Genomic DNA, 19,055 nt, shown 5'->3' on the forward strand with positions numbered 1-19,055 from the left:
AACACACCGAGAGTCTGTATCAGGCCAAGTTCCATGCTAGGTGCTGGGGGGCCTACAATATGCCTAAGCCAAGGTGCCTATTCTGATGAATTTTGACACCTAGTACTTGAATGTCCATAATGTGATGTGAAAAGGGCCACAACAGCCAAATGATCCAAGGTGCAGTGGGAAGACAGATGAATGTCGTAAGTTTCTGTTATCTGTGGGAAGCTAAGGGAAGCTTTATTAAAAAAAAAAAAAGGAGGTGAAATTCATTATACCTTTCTGCGGTTATTCCAAATTAAACTAATTTATCTTGAGTTATACCATTTCTTTTACATACCTGATTTTCTCCCTCCTCCCCGGTGAGTTTGACTGTTTGTCTTTCTAGCCAGCTAACTGCTCCATCCCTCCTACCTTCACCAGTGATTTTGGGGAAGAGAGGCACACATTCATCATCTTCTCCTCTCCACCCTCTGTTTCCTCTTTAACCACAGCAGTCTGACTTCTGCCCCCATGACTGCACTATAAAGTAGCAAATGCTCTAGGTTTTTCTCAGCCCACAATTAACAGTCCCAGCCTCTTTCCTCTGGATGGGAGGTAATATTCATTATGTAGTTATCAGATATCAAATGTTCCCCATGCATTATTTCAACCCTCAGTAGAACCCAAGGAGATTGGTGTGGTCGTTATTCCCATTTCACTGTTAGGAAACTGAGCTCCAAAGCGGTTGAGTCACCTGCCCAGGACCAACAGCTAGGAGACACTGAAGCTGGGACTGCAACCCAGGTTGGCTCTGGAGCCCAAGCTCTTAATCACTCTTCCTGCCAAAAGTAGGAGGCAATACTACATACAAAAAGAAGAGCACAAATGGGCCAGGAATTAGGCTGGGGTCTTAAGAAGCATGGTAGAAACTTGAAGTAGCTCCTATGGAGAAAAACCAAAACCAAACCAAACCTGTGTGTTGCCTTCGAGTTGACTCCAACTCACAGTGACGCTACAGGACCAAATAGAACTGCCGCATAGGGTTTCCAAGGAATAGCTAGTGGATTTGAACGGCCGACCTTTTGGTTAGCAGCTGTAGCTCTTAACCACTGTGCCACCAGGGCTATGGGGAAAAATAATAGGGAATTATTAGGAAACAAATCAGTTGAGTGATATCAGCATGGACAGCCCAGACGAGGTTGGGAAACTTAAGTGATGAGTTAGTAGTGTTTGGCAGGAGCTGAGGAAATGCAAAATGCAGACCTCAGATTTACTGGCAGGAATGAAAAAAGGAGTGAAAGAAAATTTTACTTAACAATGGTGAAATAAATATATTGATAAAAACAGCCTAATTGCCCATCAGCAGGGGACAGAGAAATAAATTATAGTATATCCATACGAAGCAGCCAAAAATAAAAATGAAGAAGTTTCTTTTTTACAGAAATGACTTGACCTCCAAGATCTATTGTTAAGTTAAAAAAAAAAAAAAAAATCAAGGTCGGATGAGTGTGTATGTGTAATAAATATCCACCCATTGCTCAGGACAGAAACCTGGGAGTCATTCTTGATTTCTACCTCTAATTCTCTCCTCATACGCAATCCATTACCAAATCCTGCTGAGGTTACTTCCAAAATATCTCTTCAGGCTTATATCTTTTCTCTATCTCTGGTGCTAGACCTTAGTCCAGGCCACCGTCAGCTCTCCCCTGGCCTTTTGCACTATTGACATTTTGGGCTGGATAATTCTTTGTTGTGAAGAACTGTCCTGTGCTGGGTAGAATGGGATTTTTTTTTTTCCATTTATTTAGGTCTTCTTTTATTTTTCTCATCAGTGTTTTATAGTTTTCAGAATATAGGTTTTGTACTTCTTTTTGTTAAATTGATTCCTAAGTATTTTATTCTTTTTGATGATGTTGTAAATGGCATTGTTTTCTCACTTCTGTTTTCAGTTTTCCCATTGCTAGTGTATGAAAATATAATTGAATTTTGTATATTTATCTTATGTCATGCAACCTTGTTGAATTTGTTAATTAGTTCTAATAGTTTGTTATCGTATTCCCCAGGATTTACTATATACAACTTGTCATTTGCAAACAGAGGTAGCTTTATTTCTTCCTTTCCAATCAGGATGCCAGATTTCATTTGAAAATCTTGAAATGAAATTTTACTTCACTTTCTTACTAATTGCCCTGGCTAGAATCTCCAGTCAATGTCGAATAGAAGTGGCAAGACCAGACATCCTTGTCTTGTTGCTGATCTTATGAGGAGAGCATTCAGTCTTTTACCATTAAACATGTTGTTAGCTGTGGGTTTTTAAAGGTGCCCTTTATCAGGTTGAGGAAGTCCCCTTATATTTCTAGTTTGTTGAGTGTTTTTATCATGAAGAGGTATCGAATTTTATCGAATGGTTTTTCTGCATCTATTCATATATGACTATGTGGCACTTGTCCTTTATTCTATTGATGTGGTATATTACCTTAATTGATTTCTGGATGTTAAACCAACTTTGCATTCCTGGGATAAATCCCACTTGGTCATGGTGTATAATCTTTTTATATATTGCTGGATACAATTTGCTAGTATTCTTTTGAGAAAGCATCCTTTTGAATAAATTAGATCACATCACTTCTCTACGTTGAAGCCCTTCATTGGATTCTTATCGGACACAAGAGACCACCTGTGGAATTCAGTCGAAGCTACTTTGGATCTGAGCAGTATCACCCTCTTGTTTTGCTTCCCTGTCCCTCTTCTTTGCTTCCTTACTTTTTTTTCTGGAAATATTTTCTAATAAATCACTTTCACACAAATCCTCCTTTCAAATATTGTTTGTGGGAACCAATGACAGCCCACAAATTATAACACCCCACCATTGGTGGGCCCCTCACACACACCCACATCCTCACACTGACTGGGCTCTGTTGATTTTCCTGCAGGTGATCTATGCCCTGAACACCCGCCAGGATGAGGCCGAGGCCAGCTTGGAGGTGCTAAGGGAGGCCCACCAGGAGGAGCTCCAGAAAGCAGTGGCAGAGACCAAGGCCAGCCTCCTGCAGGACCAGGACCGAACAAAGGAAGATGCCCTTCTGCAGCGCATTCAGACCCTGGAAAGCGCCCTGGAGCTGCAGAAGAAGCTGACGCAGGAGGCTATGGCTGAGTCAGCCACCTGCAGGCTGGAGACCAAAGAGAGAGAGCTGAGGGTGGAGGCAGAGCATGCTGAGCGGGTCCTAACCCTGTCCAAGGAGATGCTGGAGCTCAAGGCTGACTACGAGAAGAGGCTCCGGCACTTGATGAGCCATGAGGCGCCCCAGTGGGGCAGGCTTCCCCAGGAGAGCCCAGACACCAAGGCAGAGCTGGGCCAGGGCCGTGGCCCTGAGATGCATGAGGTCTTGCAGGAGGTGGAGCGGCTGCGCATAGAGAACCAGCAGCTGAGCAAGGACTATGCCCAAAAGGCTGAGGAGCTGCAGGCCACATATGAGCGGGAGAACGAGGCCATCCGGCAGGCCATGCAGCAGTCGGTGAGTGAGGCCCTGCGGCAGTGGCAGGAGAAGGAGATGGACCTCCGCAAGAACTTCCAGGTGCAGGAGTCAGCCCTGCAGGCCCAGGTCAGGAAGCTGGAAGGGGATCTGGAGCACAGGGGCCACAAGATAAGTGACCTAAAGAAGTATGCCCAGAAGCTGAAGGAAAGGATCCAGGTAAAGCACGGTTCCTTCCTGACTTTCAAATCGGATAATAAATATGGCCCCTATTTTTGAACACCTACTGTGTCCCAGGCACTATGCTAGGCACTTGACTTCTACCGAGATGGGCATTATTATCTCCATAGGATTCAACTACATTTATTCAGCAGATATTTAGTGAACACCTGCCCATAGTCAGGCCTGGGGCTATAGGCGGGAGATATGTGGTAAGTTAGTCCCTGATCTCAAAGAACTTAGCGACTTGGAGTTTACAGATGAGAAGACTTAGACTGAAATTGGGAGGCTTAAGGGCTGGCCTAGTTGACCAGTAACCAGTTGCCGCTGAGACAACTTCAACTCATGGTGACCCCACTTGTGTCAGAGAAGAAGTGTGCTCCACAGGGTTTTCAATGGCTGAGTTTTTGGAAATAGATAGCCAGGCCTTTCTTCCGAGGTGCCTCCTAGGTGGACTCAAACCACCCACCTCTCAGTTAGCAGCTGAATGCTTAACCATTTGCACCACCCTACTCCTAACTGGAAACTCTATGGGGCAGTTCTACTGTGTCCTATAGGGTCGCTATGGGTCGGAATCGACTTGACAGCACTGGGTTTACTCCTAGCTGAGTACCCAGCTAAAAAGGGGTAGAATTGGTTTTTGAACTCAGGTCAGCCTAATTCTAAAGCCCCTATTCATTTCAGGATAACTCCTTGCCTGCCCTAAAGTCCTTAGGACTTGTGTTCTGTGGAGAACCAGACCATGGTCTGAGTTGGTTACGTGAGCCCCACAGACCCACAAAACCCCATCTCTCAAAATAACAGCTGCTAATATTCCTAATACTCCCTGAGCATTTTTTTCTGTACTAGACTCTTTATCTCGTTTAATCCAGCCACACAGCCAGTCAGAGGATGAGCGGGGATTTGATGAACTCTGAGCAGCTGCATTTCAGAGATCAGGGGCTTAGGCTGTACGCTCGCCTACCTTACAGAGTTAGTGAATGCTTTGTGCACTAGGATGTTGCTATACAAAGCTCTAACCAGAGAAAGGAGAAATGAGACCCTCCCTGTCTGTTTAGGACCTGGATGTGCAGCTCAGGGCAGCTCGCCAGGAGAACGCAGAGCTGAAAAGCACGGCCAAAAAACTTGGGGAGAAGCTGGCTCTTGCCAAGGACAGACTGATGCTGCAGGAATGTCATGTGTCACAGAAAGCTGGTGAGATGCCTTGGAATAATTTCTTTAAAGAAACAAAGTGAACATCCAGGTTTTTACTTGTTGTTTTTGTTAGATGCCTTCAAGTTGGCTCTGTTTCATGATGACCTTGTGTATAACAGAACAATACATTGCCCTGTCCTTGAGACTTTTAAGGGGGCAGAGTGGCAGGGCAAGGCTGTGTGGACTGCACCCACCTTGGTGATGGGTGAGCCCAATCTCTGCAGAGCCCAGGTAACCTAACACCTATAACGGCCTTACCTAGAGCTGGTACAGGCTGGTCATCTAATAGTGTCTTAGTTTCTTACTGCTGCTATAACTGATATACCACAAGTGGGTGACTTTAACGAACATTAATTTATTATTTCACAGTTTAGGAGGCTACAAGTCCAAATTCAGGGTGCTGGCTCTAGGGAAAGCCTCTCTCTGTCCTCTCTGGGGGAAATTCCTTGTCTCAGCTTCTCTGACATGCCTTGGAGATCTCTACGTGGCATCGATTTTTTCCCATTCCTGCTTGCTTGCTTCTCTGCCTAATCTGCTCTTTTATAACTCAAAAGTAATTGGCCTAAGACACACCCTACACTGATATGTCCTCACTAACATAACGAAGAAAACCCTATTGCCAAGTGGAATTATATGCACAGGTATGTTGTTGCTAGGTGCCATCGAGTTGGTTGAACAAAACACTGCCTGGTCTTGTGCCATCCTCACAGTCATTGTTATGCTTCAGCCCACTGTTGCAGCCACTGTGTCAGTCCATCTCGTTGAGGGTCTTCCTATTTTCCCTGACCCTCTACTTTACTGAGCATGATGTCCTTCTCCAGGGACTGGTCCCTCCTGATCACATGTCCAAAATAAGTGAAACAAAGTCTAGACGTCTTCACTTTTAAGGAGCATTCTGGCTGTACTTCTTCCAACACAGATTTTTTCATTCTTCTTGGAAGTCCATGGTACATTCAACATTTTTCACCAACATCATAATTCAAAGGCATCAATTCTTCTTTGGTCTTCCTTTTTCATTGCCGAAGACATCACTTTGAGGACTGAGGTGCACCTGACCCAAGCATGGTTTCCACAGGTATACAAATTAGTATTCCAGCAATTTCTTGAGGGGTCACTAGTCAATCCATAACAAATGGCATGATTCAAAAAGGATACCTTACCACCAAATATTTCCCCACAGGCTCACCACTGTGCCTGAGCTTCTCAACGTGAGCTCTTCTGCCACATTTAGACAACTTTTTATATTTAAACATGATTTCATATAATTACATGATTAAATCTTCCTAAAAATTTTGTGGGATGAGTGCCTATGTCCTGTAATGTAACTGTTCTTTAAGCTCCCGAAAGTCAGGTCCCACGTGTTGTGCCTTTGTTCCATTTCCCACAGTTGTCAGTATTGCACATTATAGACGAAGAAATGAGGCTGAGATAGGTTAAGTAACAGAGTCAAGGTCAGATGCCTGGTTGGTGGTAGAGCTGGCATTTGTGTGTAAGAATATCTGACTCCAAAGAGCCTCCCACTAAGCAGTACCTACTGTGGGAACATCTACTATGTGCCAGGCTTTGGGGTAGGGACAGGAGATATATGGTAAGCTAGTCTTGGTCCTTGACTCCCACTCATGAGGACCCAAGGTGTGTCAGAGTAGACCTGTGTTCCATAGAGTTTTCAATGGCTGATTTTTTGGAAGTAGGTCATCAAGCCTTTCTTACAAAATACCTCTGGGTGAACTCGAACCTCCAAGTATTCAGTTAGCAGGTGAACGCATTAAGCATTTGCACCACCCAGGGGACTCCAGAATCATGCTTAGGATACCATTATATGTTCCCAGTCAAAACAAACAAATTTTTTTTAATACCTACAGTCAGACTCACTTGACGCTGTGGGAGATACAACAAAGGCATAACACGTGGGACCTGACTTTGGGAAGCTTACAGAACAGTTAGCTTACAGGCCATGGGCATGACCCAGACAGCAGGGGAGTAGAGTGTCCAGGACAGAGGAAGTCCCCCTGCAGAGTAGGAGAGATTTGAGATGGAACCAGAAGGTGAGGATGCAGAGCAGTGTCTCGAAAATAGGGCATGTATATGTCAGGGATTCTAAAACCAAACCAGACCTGTTGCCATCCAGTCGATTCCGACTCATAGCGACCCAGTAGGATGGAGTACAACTGCCCCGTAGGATTTCCAAGGCTTTAATCTTTATGGAGGCAGACTGTCACATCTTTCTCCCACGGACTGGCTGGTAGGTTCGAATGCCAACCTTTTGGTTAGCAGCCGAGCATTTAACCACACCACCAGGGCTCCTTGTCAGGGATTAGGGGAAGAAAATAATTAGCAACTTGAGTTGTATTTGTTTTTTATCTAATACTTTAAATTCTTACCCTGAAATTTGCATATTTTGGGGGCCATGCTCAATTTTTTTTTTTTTTTTAATTCCTGTCAGATGCTATCAAATTGGCTCCAATTCATGGTGACCTTGTGTATAACAGAACAAAACATTGCCCCGTCCTGCACCATCTTCATGATGGTTGGAACTTTTTTTTCATTGTGGCAAATCCATAGTTGACAAAACATTTGCCATTTCTATAGTCTTCACATGTACAGTTCAGAGACATTAATTATGTTCACCATGTTGGCCAACTATCACCATCAACCATTCATTGGAACAATTTTGATGATGCTTTCTGTAAGTGAAAAAGAACGCTTTAAATTTTTTTTTTTTACTTATGGAAAGAATAAAAAATGTTTGGACTCCACCTGCCTGAACTTAGAAGAACTAGATGGTGCCTGGCTACCTGACAGGGGTCACGATAGAGGGTCCCAGATAGAGCGGGAGAAAAGTGTACAACAAAATTCAAATTCACAAAAAAAGACCAGACTTACTGGTCTGACAGAGACTGGAGGGACCCCTGAGACTGTGACCCCCGATACTCTGGAACTCAGAACTGAAGGCACTCCTGAGGTCCATCTTTCAGCCAAAGAGCAGACAGGCCTATAAAACAAACAATAACACACGTGAGGAATGTGCTCCTTAGTTCAGTCAACTACATGAGACCAAAAGGGCAACACGTACCCAAAAGCAAAGACAAGAAGGTAGGAAGGGACATGAAGACTGGATGGACACAGGGAACCTGGGGTGGAAAGAGTGGTGACACATTGTGGGGATTGCAACTAATGTCACAAAACAATTTGTGTATAAATTTTTGAATGAGAAACTAATTTGTGCTGTAAACTTTCACCTAAGGCACAATAAACTTTAAAAAAAAAAAATGTTTACAGACCCTTAGTTTAGGAAGGCAGAGCAGGGCAAGCATTTAGCTCAGGATGCTGCTTGAGAAACAATGAGAGTTACTACTTTGACGATGCTCGAGGGCCAGTAGAACATGGAGCAGGGGTTATGTAGTGTAGTGGACCAAACAGTCGGATAGGGGCCTGGGGACCTGGCTGTAGAACGCCTCAGAGACGTAGGGGCCTGGGGACCTGGCTGTAGAACGCCTCAGAGACGTAGGGGCCTGGGGACCTGGCTGTAGAACGCCTCAGAGACGTAGGGGCCTGGGGACCTGGCTGTAGAACGCCTCAGAGACGAGGCCAAGGCCAAGGACCTTCCAAATTATGTTGAAACTTATGCTTTCAGATGACACGAAGACTGAACTAGTTTCAGAGAATGAAGTCGTGGGAGAAGCGAATGACTTGGAAGCCCACAGTCTTCATCCTCAGCAGGACCAAAGCTTTCCCAAGAAATGTCCAGGCACTAAAGGAAGCACAGATACACAGGTAGTGTCTGACCCAGGCCTGGGGATGGCAAAGTCACAGCAGACTTTGCCGGAATGGGCTTGAGGTAGAGGCCAGTCCCCAACCAGGATGGATCCACTTGGAAGTAGCAGGTCCCACAGTGTCATGAGTATATGGATGGAAGGGGAGCTCCAGCCAACTTCCTGCCAGTCTCTTGGCATTTGGAAGTTGGAGACTGAGAACGTAGCAGAATACTTCCAACGTCATATTGTCAGATCCTGGAAAACTTGCTTAAAAACCAGTTGCCATCGAGTCAACTTCAACTCATGGCGATCCCACGTGTGTCAGAGTACAACTGTGCTCCACAGGTTTTCAGTGGCTGGTTTTTCAGAAGGCCAGGCCTTTCTTCTGAAGCACTTCTGGGTGGACTCAAACCTCCAGCCTTTCAATTAGCACCCCAGCACTTTAACTGTTTGTACCTCCCGGGACTCCAACACCTTGCTTAGGTTGCCATCATTTGTTCCCAGTGAAAACAAACAAAGCATCCTTTAGAAACTACAGCAGCATGGGCTGGAGTATCTGATTCTGTGGCAACAGATACACCATCCCAGAGAGCCCTTTTCCAACTATATGGCCCGTAAAATTTATCGCACCTTGTGATACATGCTGTAAAATCAGTGTATAGATATGGGTAAAAGTTGTGTGAAGGAGAGTTAGTGATTTTCTGCTTCTCACCCCTATTCCAGCAGTTTTACAAGGGTCTTCTTCTCTTTTACTAGAACGAGAAAGACGCAAGTATCGAGACAGAGTATATGAAGCAAAAATATGAAGAAGACCTTCGTAAAATCAAACATCAGACAGAAGAAGAGAAGAGACATCTCAGAGACCAGCTGGTGAAGCGACTGGGAGACTTGGTGAAGAAGCATACGGTAGAAATCAAATCCGTTCGCTCGTCGGTGGAAGCAGAAAGGAAGAAGCTGCAGAAGGTGAGGTTTCCTTTGAGGGATAACTGTATTCATCTCCCAGGGAAGCTGTAACAACATATCACACACTGGGTGGCTTAAAGCAACAGAAATTTATTGTCTCAGAGTTCTGGAGGCTAGAAGTCTGAAATGAAGGTGTCAGCAGGACCATGCTCTCTCTGAAGGCTCTAGGGAAAGATCCTTCCTTGCTACTTCCTAGCTTCAGGTGGTTACTGGCAGTCCTTGGTGTTCCTTGGTTTGAAGATGCTAGTGATGTAGTGGTTAAGAGCTCTGGCTGCTAACCAGAAGGTTGGCAGTTTGAATCCACCAGGCGCTCCTTGGAAACCCTATGAGACAGTTCTGTTCTGTCCTCATAGGGCCGCTATGAATTGGAATCAACTCGACAACAATGGGTTTTTGGCTTGGTACTCTGTTTCCACCTACATATGGCGTTCTCTCTGTGTGCCTGTGTCTCTGTGTCTCTTCTCTTATATAGGCATCAGTCGGATTGAATTAGGGCCCACCCTGATGACCTCGTCTGAACTTGGTTGTATCTACAAAGAACATTTTTCTAAATAAAGTCACATTTGGGGGACACCATTCAACCCATAACAGTTACTGTCCTGTTTCTTGTTCTTTTCTCCACCTCCTTCCTTTCCATTTTTGTTTTTTCTTTCCGTCCTCCAACATTTCCGGAGCTCCTGCTGTGTACTGACTCTAAGCCAGTTCCACACAGATGAGTGACACGGTCCCTGCCACAGGCAAGTCACACAGTCAAAGGAGACAGACTCCCGTAACACTGTGAGCCAATAGGATGTGGAGTCGCTGATGGGGGTGGGTTTGTTTCATAGGAGTGTTTAATTTAGGGAAATTTAACTCATTCTGAAAAACAGAGAGAAATAACATGAACCAACACTCAGGCCTGGCAGACTGCCTGCATCCAGATCCCAACTCCGCCCCCTCCAATTTGTGACCACTGGCAAGTTATTCAACCTGGACCCCTCCAGAGGGAAATTCTGTGTGCCTCAGGTTCCTCATTTGTAAAAACGGATGATAATAATAGCATCCCATAAAGTAACTGCGAGGATTAAATGAAATAATGGGTGTGGAAAAATAAAATGTATCAGAGTACATAATAGGCACTATGTGTTGTTGTTGTTAGGTGCCATCACACTGGTTCCAACTCATAGCAACCCTGTGAACAACAGAATGTAACACTGCCCAGTCCTGCACCATCTCATAATTGTTGCTATTTTTGCATATTTTGAGTGCCTCCCAACCCAAAGGGCTCATCTTCCGGCGCTATATCAGAAAATGTTCTGCTGCTATTCACAATGTTTTCCCTGGCCAGTTTTTTCAGAAGCAGACCGCCAGGTACTTCTTCCTAGTCTGTCTTAGTCTGGAAGCTACACTGAAACCTACCACGTGTGACTCTGCTGGTATTTGAAATACCAGTGGCATAGCTTCCAGCATCCTAGCAACGTGCAAGCCGCCACAGTATGACAGACTGACAGATGAGTGGTGGCTGTTGTTGTTAGCGGCCACCAAGTTGGCCCCCAAATCATGGTGGCCCAGGCACAACGGAAATGAATGCTGCCTGGTCCTGTGCCATCCCCATGATTTGTTGCAAATCCACACTATTGTGATCCATAAGGTTTTCATTGGCTAATTTTCAGAAGTCAGTCATCAAGCCTTCCTTCCTACTTAGTGTGGAAGTCTTCTGTGATGCTGAAACCTGTTCAGCATCACAGCAACTACATAAGCCTCCACTGACAGATGGGTACATTGGCCGGGAAATGAACCCTGGTCTCCCACGTGAAAGGCAGGAATTCTACCACTAGACCACCACTGCCTCATGCATAAGTGCAGGTAATTAATCAGTGGTTTGCCAGCGTGAGAGAGGATGCCCAGCCTCTGTGTACTATCTTAACCCCCCGCAAAGAGAAGCGGTTTTCTGCTGAGAAGGAAGGCAAAGCCTCGTCTCTCATGTTTGCTGGGAAAAGCAAATAACATATGTAAATATTTTAGGAAAGGAATTAAAGGGTAAGTCAACTTTATTGTGAACATAAATGGAACACTTATTTAATTATTACAAGAAAGCCTTTTTATAATCCAAGAACCTGTAATATCAACTTTGAGTTTTCATTAAAAGGTAGTCATAGACCATGAGGGATGCAGTGTTGTGTGGTGCTTAAGAGTAGTGGGTACTTGACAGATAAGTGCTGGATAAACAAATTAAATCACGGAAGATCCAGACTAGTCCTGGGTCCAAGCCCTGAGCCTTCCACTAGCTGCGTGTCCGTGGACAAGTCACTTAACCTGTTTGCAACCTGATTTCTAAAATAAAGATAAATTCTTACTTCGAGGGCTTGTTATGTGGAATAAGTACGGTATTATATGTAAACACTTTCCTCAGTGCAGAGCATGTAGCAAAAGTTCAGTAAACAGTAAAAAAAAAAAAAAGGTATTATTAATTATCATGTGTATTGGGTGACATGTATGATAACAACATTTAGTGCTCACTAGACACTAGGTTAACAGGTTTTTAACAGATTATACGCTGCACCGGTAAACTGTGTTGTTGTTGTGTGCCTTCAAGTTGATGCCAACTCATAGCAACCCTGTAGCAACCCTATAGGACAGAGTAGAAATACCCCATAGGTTTTCAAGGCTGTAATCTTTACAGAAGCAGCCAGCCACTTTCTGTCTTCTGCAGAATAGCTGATGGATTCACACCACCGACCTTTCGGTTAGCAGCCAAGCGCTTAACCACTGAGCCACCAGAGCTCCTTGATAAAGTATAGGGTCAGCGAAAACAAGGGAAACCCTCAATGAGATGGATTGACACGATAGCCACCATATTGACTCAAACATACCAACTAGTCACAAAGATGGCACCGGACCAGGCATATTTACTCTGTTATAGATAAGGTTGCCGTGAGTCAGAGCAGACTAACAACTAGGCAACTAACGACAATAATACACCAGGCAGTTTATATATGTGAACACATTTAATCGTCCCAACAATAAAAAAAAAAAGGTATGTTTATATTCCCATTTTAGAGGTGAGGAAACTGAGGCTCAAAGCTACTCTGTAACAAGTCTCACAGATAGTGAGTGGTGGAGCTGGAATTCACACGCCAGCAGCCTGAGTTCAGAGCCAATGGTTTCTCCACCCTGCAGTGTTTATGAAGCTCCACTGAAAGCATTTCCCTCCCCAGGAGCTGCAAATGCTCTCAGACAAACAGTGCGACACTCAGCACTCTTTCCACCAGTGAGAGGGGCAGTAGCTCTCCCAGAGCTAACAGGTTGTCCTGGTAACCTGTCAGCTTCCCCTGACTCTGAGTCTCTTAATATATAAACCCCACTTCACCTTTATTCAGGGGCCATAAGTCCATTTGGGAAATGAATCATGTAGAACTAAATTGTGTTTCCTACTTTTTTTTTTTCTTTTTTCTTTTGCTCATTTCTATAAGCTGAGAATGTAAATTAGGCCATGCAGATTAAGGGAAGGTAAAGGCTTAAAGAAGCCTCAAATCTAAGCTTCATGGACTAAAAATAGATACCGCCTTCCCCTTTAGAGTTAGGAGTGCACCATTTCTTTGAGTCCTTAAGTATGGGTAGATTATGAGCCCTGGTAGTGTAGTGGTTAAGCACTCGGCTGCTAACCGAAAGGTCAGCAGTTCAAACCCACCAGCTGCTCCATGGGAAAAAGACGTGGCAGTTTGCTTCCATAAAGATTAAAGCCTTGGGATCCCTATGGGCTAGTTCTACTCTGTTCTATAGTGTCACTATGAGTCAGAATTGACTAGATAGCAATGGGTTTGTTTTTTGGTTTTTCTGAATGCTAAGCCAGTAAAAAACAACAAAAAAAAACAACCAAACCAGTTGGCATCGAGTCAATTCTAACTCATGGTGACCCCATATGTATCAGAGTGCAACTATGCTCCATAGCGTTTTCAATGGCTGTGATCTTTTGGACAGATTGCCAGGCCTCTCTTCCAAGACACTACAGGGTGGACTTGATCTGCCGACTTTTCCATTAGTAGCTATGCACTTAACCATTTGCGCCACCGAGGGACTCTGGGTGTTACGCTCCCTAAAGAAGACACTACCAGAGATGGGTGGTAATTGAGGTGAAGTTTTCTTCACTTTCTGTCTGCTTTCCTGCTCCAAAGGAATGAGGCGATATTATTACTTAATCCTGAGAAAGAGAACAGAGTGCAGTTACTACACAGTAGTTTTACTTATTCATTGTTGTTGGTTGTTGTTGAGTTGACTCCAGCTCATGGCAACCTTGTGTATAACAAAACCAAACAAGTCCTGTGCCATCTTCATGATGGTTGGTATGTTTGAGTCCATTATTTGGGCCATTGAGTCAATCCATCTCATTGAGGATCTCCCTCACCTTCGCTGGCCCTCCACCTTACCAAACATGATGTGCTTCGCCAGCAGTCAGGCCCTCCTGAAGACTCCTCCAAAGTAAGCACGCATTAGCATTTGAGTATGTTGATTCCTGGGGAAAAGATGGGAAGCAAAGATTTATTGAGCTCCTCCTGAGCTGGTCCTTGTGCTGGACACTTTTGTATTCCATTTCTCATTTGTACCATTTAAGGTGGCAAGTATCACAAACCCACCCTGGGCAGTTGAGGCAGAAAAAGAACTTAGTAAAGGAAAATGAGTAGCTCCCTAGGAGACCAGGAACTAGACTTGACAGCTACTCAGCCAGGAATAATGCCCCAAATCTGCTGCAGAACTTAGGAGGACACCTCGGCTTCCACCTCAAGCCCAGACCTTACACAGCTGGTACCACCAATGTTCCTGGGCATTGCACAAGAACTGTGCTGTCTAATAGGGTAGCCACCTGTGGTAATTTAAGCTTAATTACAACCAAATAAAATTAAAAATTCAGTTCCTCAGTGGCACTAGCCACATTTCAAATGGTCAATAGCCATAGGTGGCTATTGGCTACCATATTCGATAGCACAGCTCTGGGAGAATTCTACACATTAGCTACATTATATTTTACTACATTTCCATCATCAGGAAAATTCAGTTGGTCAGTGCTACTTTAAAACCACAGGCCCTGCTGCCCCTGAAAATTGTGGTTGCCACCTCTTGCCGGAATAGATTCTACATGATTCCTGCTTGTCGATACCACTGGCTTCACATTCAGAATCCAGGATGCGTGTGTCTGATTGGTTGAGCCTCAGTTATGTGCCATGCCTTAGTTGTAAGGAAGTCTGGGAAGGCAATAGTGGCATTTTTAAGCTCTGTGGTGGAAGGATGAGGTGTTGGTGGTTGTCATGGATTGAATCGTGCCCCCCAAAAATACCTGTCAATTTAGCTGAGCCATGAGTCCCAGTATTGTGTGATTATCCACCACTTTATGGGATTTTCCTATATGTTGTAAATCCTGTCACTATGATGTAATAAGATTGATTATCGGCAGTTATATTGATGAGCCTTCCCGTGGAGCCAGTGCCCTGAATTTGGACTTCCAGCCTACTGGACTGTGAGAGAATAAATTTCTCTTTGTTAAACCCATTCACTTGTGATATTTCTGTTATAGCAACACTAGATGACTAAGACAGAATTTGGTACCAGGAGTGGGGTGCTGCTTTAACAGATACCTAAAATGTGGAAGCAGTTTTGAAACTGTGAATGGATAGAAGACTTAGAAGGAATTGAGGAGAACTGTTAACCCTAGGATGACCCAGATGGTGAGAAGTAGCAGCAGAGGACCAGCAGCAGCAGAACCAGGAGACCAGTGCCAGACAGCACCCAAGCCAACCCATGGAGCAAGATTGCTGAGTGCCTGTGTGCAGGAGGCTTCCTGGTAGAGTGGGGTGCCTCCAGGCACTTATCACTGTAGCTGCAGAGCTTTGGAACATTTGCCCCAGCAGGGCAGATGTGGGCATGAGGCCTGAAGAGCCAAAAGGCCAGGAAACCAGGAAGCAGAAGCTGAAGAGATATCAACACAAGAAGCCGAGCGGCCCCAGTCTCAAAAGGTATGACCAGAACCTCTGGGATTTCAAAGGGTAGAGCCGTGGCCTCTGGTGTTTGTAAGGGTGGAGTTGCCACTCAGATGGACTAGGAGAAAGTTGCTTAAAGCCGAGGGGGCAGAGCTGCTGTCCCAGTGGGCCTGGAAGGCAGAGCTGAAGCCCAGGGCCAAGGGGCCTCCACTCAGAATCTGAGAGTTTGGCCAGTACCTAGAGTCTGGAAGGCAGGGCCTTGTGTAAATTGTCTCAGAGAACAGAGGAATATTTGCAAAGCCTTGAGGGCTAATAATGTGTTCTCCTGACTTGCTTCGTGTCTATTATGCCTTCTTTCCCTCCAGTTTCTCCCATTTGTAAAGGAAATGTCTAGCTTAAGACTGTTCTGCCATTGTACCTTTGGAAACAGATAACTTGTATTCTAGATTTCACAGATGAAGAGGAATTTTTGTATTTTGGACTTGGAGTTGATTTAAGACTTTTGCTATGATACGACATGGTGAATATGTTTTACATGTGGCAAGGACATGAATTTTTGAGGGCCAAAAGGTGGAATGTCATGGGTTAAATTTTGTCCCCCCAAAATATCTGTCAACTTAGCTGAGCCATGAGTCCCAGTATTGTGTGGTTTTCCACCATTTTATGTGATTTTCCTATATGTTGTAAATCCTATCACTATGATGTAATAAAATGGATTAGTGGCAGTTATACTGATGAGGTCTACAAGATTAGGTAGCGTCTTAAGCCAATCTCTCCTGAGATATAAAAGAGAGAAGTGAGCAGAGAAACATGGGAACTTCATACCACCAAGAAAGCAGCGTCAGAAGCAGAACACGTCCTTTAGACCTGAGGTTCGTGTGCTGAGATGCTTCCAGACCAAGGGAAGACTGATGCATCACAAGGACCTTCTTTCAGAGCCAACAGAGAGAAAAAGCCTTCCTGTGTAGCCAGCACCCTGAATTTGGACTTCCAGCCTACTGAACTGTGAAAGAATAAATTTCTCTTTGTTAAAGTCATCCACTTGTGATATTTCTGTTATAGCAGTACTAGATGACTAAGACAGTGGTTCAGTGATAGAATTCTCACCTTCCATGTGGAAGACCTGGGTTCCATGCTCAGTCAATGCACCTCATGTGCAGCCAGTACCTATCTGTCACTGGAGACTTACGTGTTACTATGATACTGAACGGGTTTCAGCTAAGCTTTCAGGCTAAGGTGGACTAGAAAGAAAGGCCTGTCAATCTACTTCTGAAAATCAACCAGTGAAAGTCCTGTGGATTCCCATGGACGAATCCATAGCCGATCATGTGGATGGTGCAGAACCAGGCAGTGTTTTTTTCTATTGTTCATGGGGTCTCCGCAAGTGGGTCCCCATGGTGGGAGGAGGATTCTGATGCATCAAATGGAGAACTTCCCAAGCATCCTAACAAGTGGGGGAAATAAAATGCTGGACAGCCAAAAGGAGTCATCCCCACTAGATAATGAGATCCTCACCTCAGCCCTGTAGGCAGGAGTTGTTTTCCTATTTCACAAATGAGGAACCTAGGAAATTAAATAACTTGAGCACACATCTAGAGTGTGAATCAGGCCTGTCTGACTCCAAAGCTAGTACCTTTTGCCCTTTACTGGTCTATGTGGTATAACCCATTGCACATCAGGCCTTAGGAGGCCAGAGTTCAGGTCCTCACTCTGCCACTATCCATTTACTGTTTATTTACTGTTGATTGGCTGCCTACTTGGTGTTTCCAGTCCTGGGTAGAGCAAACAGTTAATGGGCTCAACTGCCAGCCAAAAGGTTGGAAATTCAAGTCTACCCAGAGATACCTCAGAAGAAAGACCCAGCGATCTATTTCCAAAAACCACCCACTGAAAACCCTATGGAATACAGTTCTACTCTGACACACATGGGGTTGCCTTGATGGCAACTAGTTACTGGTTACTTGGCGTTTTGAGCAAGGCAGAGATACAGGAATCAGGCCTGTCTTCAAGGAACTCACAGTTTGGTAGGGGAGATGAAACTTGTGCACAAATAACCAGAATCAAGTCAATGTGTGATACGTGCTGTTCTGAGGGAAACAGTCTCACTGCAAATCTTAAATAAGTCGTCCCAAACCATTTCAAACCTCTGTTTTCTAATTATAAGTAATAAATGTGCATGACATGATTGCCTCAATTTTTTTCTAGCTCTTTATTTCTGTCAAATCCAAAAATACTCTGGGTTATTTAGAAGTGTTTGGGGCCTTTCAAAATATCTTTTTTTGTTACTGGTTCCTAATTCAATTCCTTTGTAGCCAGGGAATACACTCGATCATTTCATTCCTTTTAAACATGTTGAGGCTTGTTTTACGGCTCAAATATGGTCTATCTCGGTGAATGTTCCATAGGCACTTGAAAAGATTATGAATTCTGCTGCTGTTGGGTAGAGCGTTCTATAAATGTTAATTAGGTCAGGTTGCTTGATAGTGTTGTTCAAGTCTTTTATATCCTTATTGTTGTTTTATTTATTTTTTATGTGTTCTGTTGACTATGGAGAGAGGAGTATTGAAATCTCACATTTAAATTTTAGATTTATGTGTACATGTTCAGTTCTATCATTTTTGCCTCATGTATATTTTTAGAAAGCTTTTTTATTAGGTATGCCCATTTAGGATTCTTACGTCTTCTTGATGAATTGGCCCTTCTTATCATTTATGAAATATTCCTTGTCCTGAAGTCTGCTTTGTCTGATAAAAATATAGTCAGTCCAGCTTTTTATAGTTAGTGTTGCATGGTCTATTTTAATCCATTCTTTTACGTTTAACCTATCTGTGTATTTCTATTCAAAGTGCTTTGTGGTATACAGTATATAGTTGGATCTTACTTTTATTCAGTCTGACAATTTCTCTCTTTTCTCGGGTATTCACACCATTTACATGTAATTCAGTATGGCTGGGGCTTCAGACTACTTTGCTGATTTTTTCTACTTGTCATGTCTTTTTTTCCCTCTCCCCTTCTGCTTATTGTGGATTTGTTGAGTATTTTTTTGGTATTTCATTTTATTTCCACTATTGACTTATTAGCTAGGCCTCTTTTTTTTGTAGTAGTAGTAGTTGCTCTAGGATTTATAATACACACTTTTAATTTATCACAGTCTGCCTTCAAATAATATAACACTTCACATATATGACTCTTAGAACAATGTTTTTCCATTTCCCCCCGATCTGCTGCTGCTACAACACGTTTTACTTCTACACGTGTTACAAACTCCACAGTACATTGCTTTTTTATTTGCTTAAATGGTCAAAAGGAATATTTTAGAAACACTTTTGAAATGAAAAAACATGTATATACCATTTCTACACTCTTCTTTTTTTTTTTCTGGTAGATTCAAGCACATATCTAGTATTATTTTTTCTTTGGCCTAAAGAACTTCCTTTAACCTTTCTTGTAGTGTCAATCTGCTTACAGTAAATTCATCTTTTATTGGTCTGAAAAATATTCTTATTTCACCCTCATTTTTGAAGGATATTTTTGCT

General features: G+C 43.7%; 1 protein-coding gene across 1 annotated transcript in view; it reads left to right on the forward strand.

Annotated features, from left to right (window-relative positions):
- FAM184B (family with sequence similarity 184 member B) overlaps positions 1-19,055 on the forward strand; it is a 159,471-nt gene that overhangs the window by 71,758 nt on the left and 68,658 nt on the right. The window contains exons 2-5 of the mRNA XM_049887008.1: positions 2,898-3,656; positions 4,715-4,850; positions 8,485-8,624; positions 9,362-9,568. Coding sequence (XP_049742965.1) covers positions 2,898-3,656; positions 4,715-4,850; positions 8,485-8,624; positions 9,362-9,568 — 1,242 coding nt within the window. The remainder of the gene's footprint in view (positions 1-2,897; positions 3,657-4,714; positions 4,851-8,484; positions 8,625-9,361; positions 9,569-19,055) is intronic.

Source organism: Elephas maximus, chromosome 5 (genome assembly GCF_024166365.1).
Source record: "Elephas maximus indicus isolate mEleMax1 chromosome 5, mEleMax1 primary haplotype, whole genome shotgun sequence".
Classification (NCBI taxonomy): Eukaryota; Metazoa; Chordata; class Mammalia; order Proboscidea; family Elephantidae; genus Elephas; species Elephas maximus.